We start from the raw sequence: 16233 nt of genomic DNA, 5'->3' as shown, positions 1-16233 counted from the left end.
ATGTAATCCAAGACAGGCAGCCATCAAATCAGAAAAGCCAGAAGGTAGCATGTAATCAAAAGGGTTGAGCTGCAGAAGCAACAAATGCAGTCAGGGCTGGCTTGAGTTATTTTGCTGCCGCAAGCGAAGTACAAGATGGTGGCCCCCTCCATTCCATGTTCAGAGGTTGACTGGCCTGGCAGTTGAATCTCTCTTCAACACTGGCAATGAGTTAGCAGTCTGCGATGCACTTGATGGCAGAAGGCCAACTTCAGGGGCTCAGGGAAGACTAGTTTGACTGAATTTAGGAAGCCCCGTCGCGTCCGCCATTTCCCCCCTGCCTTAAAGCGGCCGCATGCGCAGGAGCGCACCAATGGCCAAGGTAAGCTTTTTTTAAAAAAAAAGTATTTTAAAAAAAAATCAGCCGGCTTTTCCTGTTGTCGCCATGTCCGGCCTGTGATGCCTGCTCAGCAGGCATCACAGGCCGGACATAGCGACAGGGATCGTCATGTCCTGCAGGCCGGACATGGCAACAACAGGAAAAGCCAGCTGGGGACATCGGCGGCAGCAGGACACAGCAGGTGGGGACAGGGTGGGGATCAGAGACCAGGGAAAGTCGTGGGGGGGGGGAAATTGTGGGGGAGTGCTGCAGCCCGTCCGCCACTTTTCCCAGCTATTCACGCTTAAGTGCAGTAGCCGGAAAAAGCGGCGAAACGGTCCACACGCCCACAGTCCCAGCCTCAGCCCGACCTGAGGCCAGGACCGCGGGAAGAACCGCCCTACAAGCGGTTCCTGTTAGCGCGGTGCCAGGGCGGCTCGAGTCCTGGCTGAGGCCAGGATCCCCTGTGCGTCATCTGGATGCACAGGGACGAGCACAGGCCTCGAACCCTGCTAACCCGTTGGTCTAGCAACGGCCAGAGAGAGAGAGAGAGAGAAAGAAAGAGAAATATTTTTAAAAACGTAAATGTAATGAAATTAATTTAGGATGTTCAAGCTACGAAGCGCTGTTGCTTATGTAGCCAAAATACACAGTTATCAAAATCTTTAGAAGTCCCCTCCCCCTGCAAGTTTATTTATTTATTACATTTATATACCGCCCCATAGCTGAAGCCCTCTGGGCAGTTTACAAAAAGTTTCTTCCAGCCATAATCTTGTTTATTTATTTATTACATTTTTATACCGCCCAAGAGCCGAAGCTCTCTGGGCGGTTCCCAAAAATTAAAACCATGGAAAGCATAATCTTGTTAATTCCTTCTTGTTCTGACCCGATTTTATAAGCAGCCCGTCAATACAGCAGAGATGGCAGGCGTTCGGTGTGAAACCTGAACAGAATTAAGACGCAAACAAGCATCTTCCTAAAAGGCTTCTCGCTCTTATTTTCTTTTTGCAATGAGTCATGGCTTCGTGCTATTTCCCTAATAGCTCTGCATGCTCTCCAAGACTGCTCTAGCATTAGCAGAGGAAGGGGTTAGCAGCTGACTCACTATAGTTTGCAAGGGCCTCTTCAGAAGCCATCTTCCGTTCATTGACCGACAGATACCCAAGGCTATGTTGTTGTGACCAGGAAAGTCGGTGTGAAGTAGCGGACAGAGCAGATTTCCCCCAAACTTTGCACCATTCTGATGGGTTGGACTCCAACACCCATCATGACCAGCCAGAATGGCTCTGCTGGTTGGGGGGGGGATGATGGGAATTTGTAGAGCATCAGGTTAGAGAAGGCTGAGTCGAGTGCCAGATCAGGGCTGGGAGCAGGTTTCTCAAAGAACGGAGAGAGAGACTAAACTAGCTCTGAGAGGCAGTATCTTTAGTAGCTTATCACAATCACAGAATAGCAGAGTTGGAAGGGGCCTATAAGGCCATCGAGTCAACCCCCTGCTCAGTGCAGGAATCCACCCTAAAGCATCCCCGACAGATGGTTGTCCAGCTGCCTCTTGAAGGCCTCTAGTGTGGGAGAGCCCACAACCTCCCTAAGTAACTGGTTCCATTGTCGTACTGCTCTAACAGTCAGGAAATTTTTCCTGATGTCCAGCTGGAATCTGGCTTTCTGTAACTTGAGCCCTTTATTCTGTGTCCTGCACTCTGGGAGGATCGAGAAGAGATCCTGGCCCTCGTCTGTGTGACAACCTTTAAGTATTCGATACCATCGACCAAGGTATCCTTCTGGATAGGTTGTCTGAGCTGGGAGTTGGAGGTACTGCGTTGCAGTGGTTCCGCTCCTACTTGGATGGCCGATACCAGAAGGTGGTGCTGGGGGATTATTGCTCTGTGCCGTGGCTCCTAAGCCATGGGGTTCCACAGGGCTTTATTTTATCCCCTATGCTGTTTAACATATACATGAAGCCGCTGGGGGAGGTTATCCGGAGATGTAGACTGAGGTGTCATCAATATGCGAATGATACCCAGCTCTACCTTTCCTTTTCATCAAACCCAGGTGAGTCAGTGACTGTTCTGAACCAGTGCCTGAGCACGGTAATGGACTGGATGAGGGCTAACAAACTGAGACTCAATCCAGACAAGACGGAGGTACTGTTAGCGGGTGGTTCATCTGTCCGGCGAGGTGATGTTTGCCCTATCCTGGATGGGCTTGCACTCTCCCTAAAGGATCGGGTCCTTAGTTTGGGGATGCTCTTGGATCCAGAACTGTCACTTGAGGCACAGGTGAACTCAGTGGCAAAGAGCACCTTTTATCAGCTTATACCAACTACGCCCTTATCTGGACAGAGATAGCCTAGCTACAGTTATCCATGCTCTGATAACCTCTTGTTTGGATTACTGCAATGCGTTATACGTGGGGCTGCCTTTGAAAACGGTCCGGAAGCTTCAGCTGGTACTAACAGGGACTGGCCGGTGAGATCACATTACGCCAGTCCTTTTACAACTTCATTGGCTGCCAGTCCGGGCCCAATTCAAAGTGCTGGTATTGACATTTAAAGCCCTGAACAGTTTGGGGCCAGGTTATTTGAAAGAACGCCTCCTCCCATATGTAGCTGCCCGGACCTTAAGATCATCTACAGGGGCCCTTCCCCGTGAGCCCCTGCCAAAGGAAGTGAGGCAGGTGGCTACTAGGAGGAGGGCTTTCTCCGCTGTGGCACCCCGGTTGTGGAATGAGCTCCCCAGACAGGTCCGCCTGGTGCCTACACTGTACTCCTTTCGTCGCCAACTGAAGACCTTTTTATTCACTCAGTATTTTAACACTTAATTTTAACTTAAATTTTACTGTTTTAACTCTGTATTTTAATCTTATATCAATTTTGCTGCATGGTTTTATCCTGGTTATGCTTTTTATACTGTATTTTGTATTTGTGCTTTTAACCTGTTGGTTGTTTTATTATGGTTTTAATTTTTGTGAACCACCCAGAGAGCTTCGGCTATTGGGCAGTATAAAAATGCAATAAATAAATAAATAAATAAATAAGTATTTGAAGAGTGCTATCCTGTCTCCCCTCAATCTTCTCTTCTCCAATTAGCACCTTCAGATTCTAATGCTAACCTGTCCCCTCTTTTTCGGCAAAGTGTTAGTGGCCACCCTAGCTCAGGGCAGTGCCTGGGACGAGCAAAGCGTCGTCCGTGTTTGCGCGACGATTCGCCATGCTCCCCGGCTCGCTTTGTTAGGCTGCGTGAAGATTTGCAGAGGGTCCGCGGCGTCGAGAGCAGTGAAAGAGGAAAACCTTGAGTGCATTCTGTGGGACTGAAAAACTCCTGCAAGCTGTCACGGTTAATAAAAAATAAAATGTCACCAGTGTCGGCATCTAGACTGGAGATTGCAGCGGAGATAAAATACCAGCAAATTCGTGACATGTGTTCGAATGCCTTTCTCGCTGTGCTCGTCACTCGACCCTGACCCCATCCTTGAAAAAGGCCGTGCTTTTGGAAGAAAAGAAAGATAACACAACACTTTCCGTTTGTTTCTTTCCTTCAGGTTTATATTTAAGAAGAATAGAACCAAGTAGGTGGAGTGAGGCAGTTGTGTCAGGCAGCAGAGGCTGGTGGTGTGAAGGGGGCAGGAGTCACTCCCCTTTGTTAGAGGACCGAGCAGTGTTCCAGGTAGCCTGCCACGCACACCTCAGCTGACCTGATTTCTTCAGGTTCAGTGGAGGACGCTGTGAAAATCAGGGCTGTGAAACCTGTTTTAGCCCGAGGGCTGAATTCCATTTCTGAGAAGCTTTCTGTTGGTGGTGCAATACATGTTCTTTTAAGCATATGTTTGGGTAATGTGCAGTAGTTTCTCCTTTTTAGGGATGAGGTTATTCCAAAGATAAATGTTGTACTGGAACAGTCTTTAGTATTTTCTTTCCCCAGTGATATAGGGCGGGATACAAATGTTTTAATAAATAAAATGATGCACACACTCTTTTAAATTATTTACCTGCTTCGTGGAAATTAAGAAATGGTCAGTGTAAATGGATGCTCTGCGACCTTTGGACAGCTAAATGGCTGATATTACAACAGTGGAAGAATCAACACTCAAACTTCTCCTGTTGACCTACAAAGCTTTTCACTGTCTAGCTCCTTCCTTTCTCTCCTCTCTCATCTCACACTATTGCCCCGCTCGTGCTCTTCGCTCCTCTGATGCCATGTTTCTCGCCTGCCCAAGGGTCTCTGCTTCGTCCATTTTCTTCTGCTGCCCCTTATGCCTGGAACGCTCTTCCAGAACATTTGAGAACTACAAGTTCAACCGCAGCTTTTAAAGCTCAGCTAAAAACTTTTCTTTTTCCTAAAGCTTTTAAAACTTGATTTTGTTCTGACTTTATACTGTTAGTTTTACCCTACCCAGTGCCTGTTTACCCTACCCTGTGCCTGTTTGCATTCTCTTCCCCTCCTTATTGTTTTATTATGGTTTTATTAGAATGTAAGCGGCAGGGTCTTGCTATTTACTGTTTTACTCTGTACAGCACCATGTACATTGATGGTGCTATATAAATAAATAATAATAAATAAATAAATAATAAACCTCCTATAATGCAATGGATTGAGGACCGCAGAAAGCTTTCAATATTTTAATGGGCAGCAAATGCACACACACTTGGATATTTGGTCCGCTTTTGTTGAAGCCGATGTATAACTGCTAGAAAGTTATATGCATTTCATATGTAGTGTTATGGGTGTGTGTGTGTGTGTGTGTGTATGCACATTTATTTTTAAAAATTGCAAACAACATTTTTTAAACGTTTTGCAGGTGCCCGTGGGTGCCACATTGGGGACGTCATTGGTGGTACCCACAGGTGCTTTGGGAATCTCTGCTCTAAGTCACTTCCCTGAGAGTGTGTCCTAGCGAACTGAATGGAGCTTTCTTCTGAATAGACATGACTAGGATTGTGCCAGATGGCTTGCACCCCCAACCGATTGAAGAGAAAGAATCCGAGCATTTCAAAAGGATGGTTAAACCGCACTAAATGGTGATGTGAATACTCGTGTCATGTCCTTTTATCACAGGGTATATATACACCCCCAAGTGATTATGCTGCCCAGGTTTTTTGGGTAATGATGGAGTTGCGAGTAGTTGGTTTTAATTTTTTAAACGTTTTTAAATGCTTTATATAAATCTTTTTTATCTATTATGATGCATTTTAACATATATTAGAATATATTTTCATTTCCCTGCATATATGTATTTATTATTATTATTAATTATTTATTGCATTTTTATACTGCCCAACAGCCGAAGCTACCATGGTAAGCATTTATTTATTACATTTATATCCCACTTGTTTCCCTACTGCAAGGATTCCGAGGCGACTTGCATGATCCTCCTCCCCTCCACTTTTACCCTCACAACAACCCTGTGAGGTAGGTTGGGCCGAGAGTCAGTGACCGGCCCAAAGTCACCCAGTGAGCTTCCATGGCCGTGTGGGGAGCAGTACTCCAAGTCCAACACTCTAACCACTACACCACACTAGCTCTTGGTATATTTATATACACACCACATAAATTGTGCGTGTGTGTGTATATATATATACACACAACACACACAAACACAGAATGAGCTCAAACTTTGCATGTATTTTGAATAGTCGTGAAAGCCTCTCTTAAAAGAAAAGAAAAAAGATGAACCAGAGTCATTGTATGTGTGGGCTGGGAAGTAATGCATGAGCTAGCTTGGCACAAACAGAATCCACCACCACCACCCTCACCATTTAAGCCCTTCCTCCTCCGAATATAAAGCTGGCTCAATGGGAATGGGCCATGCAGGAAAGAAAATTACAGCGTTTGCCACGCAAGAGACAAAAGCCCCGTCCCCCTTGAGCGCCTGAAGCAAGACCACCCAGACAGGGTTACAAAGGCCAGCAAATTGAAGCTTCGACACTCCGCTTGAGCCAAGAAACACGAGCCGTCTCCCTCCCGAGTCGTGCAGCCAGCAGGAAATCCCTGCTTGGCTGTCGGTATCCCAGGTCCCCCCTCCTCCTCCTCCTCCTCCTTGTGGCCAAGTGAATGGATTTACCAGCAGAGAGAAAGCGAGAGAATGAATCCGTGGCGATAGATCAATTCATTCCCAAGATCCGGCACACGCACCCAGCACAGACCGTACCCACGCAACTGTGTCTTCAATTAGTCTTCAGCCTTTGCATTTCCCCATCGCCAAAGGTCCACTGCAATTATCTCTCTGACAAAAAGCAGCCGTGCTCGTTCAGAGAAACGGTGGTCGATTGTTGCACAAGGAAAGGAACTTCTGGGAGGTCCGGAGATGCTCAGCCATCACCAGCCGCAGAAACCAACAAACCTGGATGCCGACGGTACATCAGGTTGATGCAGAATGCGAGCCACTCAAAAAGATCAGGGGGTTGCCTCACGGATGTACAGTCACAAGGAGGTGATTTTGAACCAAGGAACAATTTTCTCCATTTCCCTGCCTACTGGAACATGGAGTAGGACGCAAGAGCAGTAAAACCCACAAGTTGCCTTTTCTTCCAGCCTCTGAACCCCAGCCTCATCAGTGGCTTTATTTTCTGCCTAACAAAATTATGCACTGGATCGGAGCAGCATAGAGCTGGTAGAAAGGCTGTAGAGCTGGCAGTAAAAGCAGAGCGGCACTCGCTGGGTGTATAGCAACACTCAGGCAGAGAGATCATTGCAGCATCTTGGATGAGAACTGACGTTCCAGCACGTCTTTGGGGTATGTTGACCTGGTGCATGATGCGGACATAATGGAGCTGGGGCAATGTGCTGACCCGCCCTGCCGTTTTAAGAATGGCAGTGGTCACGTGAACGCCACTTCTGAGGTCTTCAGCAACACCAGCGACATCTTGGTGACTTCCTTGCTGGGATGCATTCTGACCGCCATGTGCCTCATCGGGATGGTTGGAAACATCTACACACTGGTGGTCGTCAACCTCTCCGTAAGATTGACTGGCTCAATGTACATTTACATTGTCAACTTGGCCTTGGCAGACCTCCTGTATCTCTCCACCATTCCTTTCGTAGTCTGGACTTACTTCATGAAGGACTGGTACTTTGGTGATGTGGGATGCAGGGTCCTCTTCAGCCTGGACCTGCTCACCATGCACGCCAGCATCTTCATCCTCACCATCATGAGCACAGAGAGGTACCTGGCCATCGCCAGACCCTTGGACGCTGTCCAGTGGCAGAGAGATTACAGGAGGGTCATCACCTGCTCGGCGTGGCTCGTCTCCTTCCTCCTCGCCTTGCCGACCATGATCCTCATCGACCTGCGGACGAGCAGCCACGGCGGGGTGACCAAACGCATGTGCCATCCCACGTGGCAGATGGAGGCGTACAAAGTCTACCTCACCATACTCTTTAACACCAGCATCTTGGCTCCTGGCCTGGTCATTTGCTACTTGTACATCAAGCTGGCCAGGACCTACTGGCGATCTCAGGTGAACATCTTGGGCAGCCACGACGTGAAGAGGTGCCCCAGGCAGAAAGTCCTGTACATGATCTTTAGCATCATCCTCGCCTACTGGACCTGCTTCATCCCGTTCTGGCTCTGGCAGCTGCTCAGCATCTACCACCAGCAGCTGGGCCACCTCAACAGCAGCACCGTGGTCTGCATCAATTTCCTCGTAACTTGCCTCGCTTACAGCAACAGCTGCATCAACCCTTTCCTCTACACATTGCTCTCCAAGAATTACAAGGAATACTTGCGGAGCCGGCCCAAGAACAGCATCCTCCTCTCCAAGGTCAAGGCCAAGAAGGGCTCCTCAAGGAAGTCCATGTGGTCTGCAAGCCAAGCGTACACAGAAAGCGTAGCCGTCGCTCAGATTGAAGGCATCAACTGCGGCGACGCCATCTCCTTGTGAGCACGTGAGTAAAACTGGGTGGGGCAAAGGAAGAAGCACAAGGCCCAGTGCAGGGCAGCCCTGCACCATTTGGCTGGTTGAGGCAAAGAACAAGATGGCGCCCTCTCCCATTCCATGTACAAAAGTCAACTGGACTGGCAATGGGATAGCAGCCCCCCACTTACACCTGAAGGCAAACTTAGTGGGCTCAGGGAAGGTTAATGGCCCATAACACCTCCAATACCTTGCTGCCGCCTCCCAGCATATGCTGCATGAGGCAGCTCTCACTCTGCCTAATGGTAGGGCCGGTCCTGCCCAATGTCAGCCGTCACCTGGCACTGGTCCTGGCAAGGCCCAAGGCTGAAGGGAATAGGGCTCACCCTGCCCCCAAAGGCTTAGCATTTGACATGTGGGGTGGCACATCTCTCTCTCCCATTTGCAGGGTCCCTTTTCCCATCAAGGCCATCTGACTGGTTAGCTGGGAGCTGTATATAAGCACTTTCCCTTCCTGAACAGCGGAGTTCCAGTCCTGGGATTTTCAGAGTTTCAGACAGTGACATACCGACAGAATTTGGGTGCGTTCTGCAGAACCTGCTGTTCGGTCCTGAGAAAACAAAACAACTCTCCCCACTCCTGGTTTTAGAGATGTCTTTGCTTTTTGTAGCTTGATGTGTTTTCTCCTGCTTATCGTACGTTGCCTCAATGGCGCGTTCAGCAGATGGGGAATCCAAAAAGAGTCTAAATAAATAAATATGTACATTCATTTCATTTATTGCATTTCTATACTGCCCCATAGCTGAAGCTCTGTGGGCAGTTTACAGAAATTAAAAGCCATGAAAAACACATTTCCCCTTGAGTCCATTTTTAGCTTGCAGGCTTCATGGAAAAGCGAACGTTTACATCTCAGCCAGCTGGAAGATCTTTTTGATAAAAATTCAAGGTGTTTTATCCATTGAACCTATGCAGTCAGAAAAAGATTCAATGGAGTTTGCTCTCAAGCTTACAGACATGCTGGCTGTAATAAATTGAGCGTTTGTACTGCTGCACTTTGGTGTGTGACATACACAGTCATGGCGAGGTCTTGCACTTCAAAAATTACCCCCTACACCACTGCCTGGGGCACCAACATAACATGGTATTTCTAGTCATGATGGTGCTATAATTTGGATTTAAAATGCAAAACTGCGCATGTTCAGAATACTATTATTATTGTTATTATTTTAAATGACGGTTGGCAATCAATTTGTGTTGCTATTGTTCTAACTCATCAGGAATGTAGAAGCAGTTGCAAAGCAGGGAATGGTGAAATGGGCAAGAGAAATGTCGGCTGTGTGGTTCACCACTGAAGTAATACACATGGCTGTCTACAGGAGGGCCTTGCAAGACCATTTGCTACAGGGTCTCAAGTTACCTGGCCGCACCGCTGGGATCCGGCAGGGACTTGTCTCTTTTCTATCTACATGTAAAGCACCATGAGTGTCTATTGACGTAATTATTTATTTTAGGAATGATGGGAGATGCAGTCCCAATACATCTGGAGGGCATCAGGTTGGAGTAGCCTGGGTTATAGGATTAAGTGCACGAACTAGGAGGCGTATTTACAAGAAAAATCAGCTGGAAAAGACGATTGTGGGTCCTTGAACTAGAAGGTATTTGAAAGGAAGTTTTCCCCTGCCTCTTTCCTAGCTTAGAGACCTTTGATTCACATCTTGGCCTCCCCCACACCTGATTTACTAAGCTGCCTGGGATTGCAAATCCCACTTAGAATTAGCCAGCCGCCAGAAACAATTAAGGAATTCCAATGTAAGACCTATTATATTCAGCTCCTCGTGGACCTCAGATTGTTTTCCAAGCGAGTGTTCACACACAGCTTTCTCCCCTCCCTCATCGCTTTGGGCTCAGACTCTGAACTTAACAGAGAAGGAAGATACAAAAAAGAAGCATACAATGGTAGATGCATAGCTGAATATGACCAAGGTTCGTTTGCCATCACAGCAAATCCAATTCCTGCTGCTTGTCGCGCCTTCGCATTTTGTGACTCACCGAGTAGCAATTAAGCCTGTAAATTCTGTGATAGCCCAGAATGTAGTATGAGGTATAGAATTCATTTTTAAAATAACAGCAGCAAACCCAAGTTGCTAGCCCTTATGACTGTAAAGATATGTCTGGAAGTGTGCAGGAAAGGTTCTCAAGGAGTTCTGAATCTCCAGGGAATCTTTTGGCTGCAGAATTGACTTTTTTGAGGGGGTGCAAATTTTGATTTACTTAAAACCCAATCTCATCAAGTCCTCAAACTGACACAAAAGGGTCTAAAGGGAAGTGCTATTCCATCATATGGCCAGATCCAAGAGCCAGCAGGGTGTAGTAGGGAGGGAGATCAGAGTTCAAATCCAGTCATAATATGTTTGTGTGGTGACCTTGAGTCAGTCTCTTACACTCTGCCTAATGGAGCTGTTGTGAGGATAAAGTGAAGTAATCTTATCTATCTATGCCAAGGATCAGGAACATCAAGATTGGGGGGGGGGTGGTTTTCCCTTCCAGGTCCTGCCCCTTCTCCCAATGCTAGAAAAAGACATTTTCTCTCTAGCTCTGAGGAGGAAACCCCACTCTTATCTCTGATAATTGAAAGGACTTCAAGTCAGAAAGGGACTCCTCAGCAATGAAGAAATGCTGCCTTTCTCCAGCGCAGAGAAGTGAAATTCACTGGTCTATAACATCATACAGGAGAGTGAAGTGGGAACTGAAACATGTTTTGCTTCAAGATTTTTAACAAGTTATTAAACCCACAAGAGTTTTTAGTGGCTCGCCTAGCCACGTGGACTTACATTGCGGCGTATAGGAGGCCAGCAAGAAAAGGAACAAAACTCACCCAATGTATAAATGTATCCCTGCCACAGGATCTGAAGGCATTTCTTATTCACCCGAGACAGGGAGGAAAGAGGTGATGGAAGAAGAAACCATAGCTCAATGGCAGAGCAGCACCTGCCCTGCATGGAGAAGGTCTGAGATTTAGTTCCCAACATCTCTGATTCAAAGCATTGGGTAGCAGCTGAGGGGAAGCTCTGTGCTTGAGGCCCAGGAGCAGGGGTCTCCAACTGTTTTGGGTCAGGGGCACATTTGGAATTTAGAAACAGTATCGAGGGTGTTCTTAGGCAGCAGTAGGGGCTCAACTCCAAAACACAAAATCAGACGGGTCAAGAAGTCTGGCGAACACCAAGAGAGGTGTCTGCGGGCACAGTGGTGCCCATGAGCACCATGTTGGAGACACACACACACACACAGTTCTGGAGAGCCATTTCCACCATGAACTGTGAATGCTATCATGGTGGGACTGTTGAAGCTTTGTTAAGTTTTAGTACATCTAACACAGAAGCAACACATCATAAAAAAGATCCAGCACACGAAACTTAAAGTTGTGAGAGTTTATTGCATATGTAACAAAAATGAACATGACCTCTTGGGCCCAGCCTACTATACAATCACTGTTTATTCCAGCTGGCTCCATAACCACGTTAAATAGAACTAGTATTTCATTAAATACTTTGATTTAGACATAAAATGAAAAACATTAGTGTACAACTTTTTCACAAAATAAAATCCGCAATAAAAATGGTGAGAAGAATAACAAGGGGTAGCAGCATTACTTAAAAACAAGACGTTACAAAATAATAAGTTAAAAATACATTATAAAGTGGTTGAGGAACAAAAAAAAAATTAACAGAGTAAAAACAAATACGTACTGCATTTCTGGAAAACGTTCTGTGCTCTACAGTGTAGAATACTGGGTATTGGCTGGAGGAGGGTTGGGAGGAGGAGGAGGAAGAGGGGGATTTTGAATGATAGTTGAGGTTTTATAAACCGCACCCAATGCTGAGTAAAGCAGTCTCTTTAAAAACAAGAAGTTGGTCCAATATATTCAGGTTTGACTTAGAGCTACTCAACCCGTCCCAATTTATAACACAAAAGGAGTGGTGATTTCCTACATCCCTGAGTGCATAAATGCAGGATGATGTATTTCAGGGCAAGTGAACAGAAAGAAAACAAAACACACACCAAAAAGATTGGTCTAGTTACTGAAGACCATTTTCGGAGGCTCTGGGTAGGATGACCTGGCTGAAGCCATCGGAAGCAGATGCCTTTCCTTTCCTGTTCCTCTGTAGCTCCAAGGTAACTGTTTTGCACCTCCTGGGTGGGGGAAGAAACAGCGAAGAGGAGTAGGAAGTTTCTTGTTCACTGCACTGTTCTGCCTTCAGGTGGGCTTACACATTTGCCTGCCCCAAACCTACTCTGGAGGGTTTTATACTCAAGGGGCTGCAGTAGAGAAAATGCAGAGCATCAAGTTTGCTTTGCGTCCTTTGTTTGGATGGTAGAATTGCCCCAAAGCTGGCAGCGATGCTGATGCTTAAGCTTCACAGATTGCAAGCACAAAAGAATCCCACCTTCTCACTCATCTTTTATAGCTTCTGTGCTGGAGAAGGAGATGTGGAATTTGCAAGCCTGAGCAGAAGCAAGTGGTCTTAGGGCTGTGCTTGCCAGCAAACTGGAAAAACAAGAAGAAGCCAAGCTTTTGTCTACCCGGCCTCTTTTCTCCAGCCCCGGCTGATCCTGCCTCAAACATACAGAACTGTAGCAAACGCTCTGTTTGGACTCTTGGCTGTTGGAATAGTGGCACAAAATCTTTCGGACACAACCAGGGCAAACGTGCAGAAGCTTTTGGAGAGACACTGCTCCTACCTTCCTCTCTACTATCCTGGAGGAGCCAGCTACACTGTGGTCTGAATATTGACTCAGGGCCAACTCCCATGCTGTCTTCGGAGTGCGGCTGCCCTGTCTATGCGGCCTGAAGCATGCCACCTGCTCATTTGTTAGTCTTCTGTTTCAGACATACTACTGGTACAGAATGGACTCCCGGCGACTCAAAAGCTGCAACCACATGGTGAGAGTAAGCCTCTCTGCTTATAGAAAACGTCTTACCTTCAAGCCTCAGATCTGCATGGAAACATTGGAAGGGGGGTTGTATTTCTACGGACATCTTGCACATTCAAATTCCACTGACAAGAGTCCAATGGACATCATCTGATCTCCACAGGTGTTTGGAAAGTCAGGGTCATTAGATTTCCATTACTCAGAGGGTTGCAAAGATGCTTACCTAAAGATTTGAATTCCAATTTCCTCAAACTCCCTTTGTACACCCCCACCCCAAATAACTCACAATGCAGTTAATTGGTCCCTTAAGTGCAACTGGATTTCAAAGGCCATTCCACATTAGGTCTCAGTTCACCTATAAAATCCAGCCCTTTAGCCACACGGTGCAAATATCACAAAAATAAGATTTCTTTTCCACAAATGGAATCCTCATATTTCCATCACCAAATCACACAAGTTACAGTCAATCGAACAGGAAGGAAAGATTTTCGGATCCTGACAAGTATCTAACTTTAGTTTGTCCTATCACAGTTTAAAGCTATCAATGCCAATTTCTTTAAATTGACAACAGAAATATACTTGTAGACCAAAGAACATTTGACCCAATTCATTACACGATGCCCAATTTCATCACACGTCCAAAGCAACATCAGTTAATATGCTTCTTTGTTTTTAAATTAGGGGAAAGTCTTATGATCCAAGTCGCATTTGATGGTTATTGGGCCTTTCTGCCAAGAAGTGTTAGGTTGTTAAAAATTACAGCCTTGTTGCCTGTTGTGCAAACTAAGAAATGTGTCTGACTAGGTCAATCTCATCACTTTGACTCTCCTCCATCAAGGAAGTCATGCTAAACCAGTGACTTCATCCTAACCATGAACATTAGCTTCAGGTGTATGGAAGTGGGAGATGGACGCGGGCAGGGGAAGGTGAGGCTGAAAGCAGTACTCTGGGTTATTCAACATCTATGGGCTAAAACCACTGCGTTAGACCTTTTCACTATATACTCTTCTTTCAAAAGAGTCATTCTCCAGTCCCAATGGCTCAATGATGGAACTTGGTTCCATTAGCTTTTGCTTTTAGCTATTTCCTCTTTAAAGGATTTCTGCAATTTCAAGTCAATGAAAGCATCTGAGAAAATGTCAGGAGGGAAAAACACACACATTTTTTTCAGACTGGGCTGTGCCCCCTTGCCATACTCTCTCACATATGCCAATAATCACACAGAGAAGAGAAGCAAGTCCACAGAAAAAAAAATCTGTCCCATGTACAAAGCATCCAAAATGAAAACTTACCTCCCAGTTCAAGATGGCTTGGAGTCCTCTCTCTTTCTCCCCCACCCTCCTAAGAATCAAGCCATCGCACTCACACAAAGAGCTTCCGGTCAAGGAATAACCCTCAGTTATGTGTGCCTGTGGAGCTGTTTTCTGCTAACCATTCTTTAATGGGTATTCTGAAATGTGCAATTTGAAATTCCTGTGCCAGTCTTATTTCCATAGCTTCTGGACTCTACAAGGAAGGGCTCAGGACTGCGTTAAGACGAAACATCCATATACACCAATCTGTTGAAAGTCCTCAGCAAACCAATCTCAAGATACTCAACTACAGTTTGATACTCCTATAAAAAAAGACCACAGGTCATTGACCTTATCACAATATGTGTTACGAGTCTAGCAGAATATCTTGGGTCACCAGAGCCAAATGCTGAACCTGGCTGCCTTTAGTTTTGTGGGAAATGAAAAGAAAAAAGGGGGGAGGGATTATTGTAAGAAAAGGGAGGAAAGTATGGTTGGGAACCACCAACAAAAGCCACCCCCCACCCCAATACCACCACAGGAGGGGAAACAGCCTCAGCTCCCCTGGTTGTCGAGTGTCCCAACGCTTCAGACAAAAGAAGTTCACAGCAAGCTTCTTCTTACAGCTTTTGATTTGGTGGTCCATGAGCTAGTAACTGTTTCCTTTGGTTGCCCATTCACTCCACTGCAAACCCACACGTTTCTTCCACAGCTGTCAGGAGCTTCTCATAAAGCTTCTCGTAGGACTCGTAAGGCGGAATGTCAATTCGGTTAAAGCTGCAGGTGGTTAAAAAAAATATTTGGTGTGAGTGTGCTGCTGCCTCTGACCATCAGTGATTTAACTTGAAAACGTTACCCTGCAAAAAGAATATACATGGGGGGGGGGGAACACCCAATATAAACAAACAAACAAAAAGCGGAGACGACTCGCCACTCAGAAGCTTCCAGAGGCCTTGACCAGAGGTGGGAATGAGAACGCTAAACTCTAAAAGGCAATTTAAGCATTCTGATAAAATGCCTTTTTGTTGCCATTTGGCTTTTAAAATTGGTTCTTCGAATTCCTCTGTTGGAAGAAGTTTAAAGCGTTTGCCTAAAAAAGAAGTACAAAAAACTAACACATCTAGAGTCTCAAATACAGTAGGTATTTTGTCAAAGCGGTGATGTTCGCCGGGAAACTGGCACAGGTAAAAACATATTGCTTGCAGAAGAAAACCATTTTAGTAACAGAAAAAAGCGCACAGACACACAAATTGGTCATCATCCCCTCCCCGTGAGCAACTAACCTCTCTCCCATCCCATGTTATGAAGCACAAACTCAAAGCTTTTACTCACCCATATTCCTAAACCACCACCATCTCTCTTTAAGTTAGGCACACAGACAGCCAGGTTGTCGCTGCTCATGAGAATAAACTGGTCTGAACCTCCTCGCACACTACAGCCACCACCTAAGGCCCCTTCTCCAAGTGCCTCCTCCGAGGGAGGTTTGGAGGATGACAACAGGGCCTTCTCAGTGGTGTCCCCCCCCCACCGCCTGTCATGGAATGCTTTCCCCAATGAGGTCTGCCTGGAGCCATTGCCATATTTTCGGTGCCATGTTAAGACTTTTCGCAACTCCTAGGCATCTGTCAATGTAGGATAGGAATTGTAATGGGTCCTAGGTTTTCTTTCTGTTAGTAGTTAAAGTTGTGCGTGTGTGGGGAGGGAGTATGTAAATAGTTTTTGTATTATACTTCTGTATTGTATTTTTACGATTTTCATCTTTGTATACTGCCAGAGAGCCTTGGCTATTGGGCGGTGTA

The 16233-nt window shown here is 46.1% G+C and overlaps 2 protein-coding genes across 5 annotated transcripts in view; one reads left to right on the top strand and one right to left on the bottom strand.

Annotated features, from left to right (window-relative positions):
* The window catches only part of SMURF1 (SMAD specific E3 ubiquitin protein ligase 1), a 303336-nt gene that overhangs the window by 236791 nt on the left and 50312 nt on the right, over positions 1-16233 (bottom strand). For 3 of the 4 annotated variants that reach the window (XM_063143630.1, XM_063143628.1, XM_063143629.1), the window contains one exon: positions 11624-15211. In XM_063143630.1, the coding sequence (XP_062999700.1) occupies positions 15112-15211 (100 nt within the window). In that variant the 3' untranslated portion in view covers positions 11624-15111. Of the gene's footprint in view, positions 1-11623; positions 15212-16233 lie in introns of those variants that run through there. The other variant, XR_010026254.1, reaches the window with a different exon arrangement.
* Positions 7122-8237, top strand: LOC134410298 (urotensin-2 receptor-like). Its single transcript, XM_063143490.1, has one exon. It carries the CDS (start codon positions 7122-7124, stop codon positions 8235-8237), a length of 1116 nt encoding a protein of 371 aa, XP_062999560.1.

Source organism: Elgaria multicarinata, chromosome 17 (assembly GCF_023053635.1).
Source record: "Elgaria multicarinata webbii isolate HBS135686 ecotype San Diego chromosome 17, rElgMul1.1.pri, whole genome shotgun sequence".
NCBI classification, from domain to species: Eukaryota; Metazoa; Chordata; class Lepidosauria; order Squamata; family Anguidae; genus Elgaria; species Elgaria multicarinata.
This window is presented reverse-complemented; position numbering and strand designations above follow the sequence as displayed.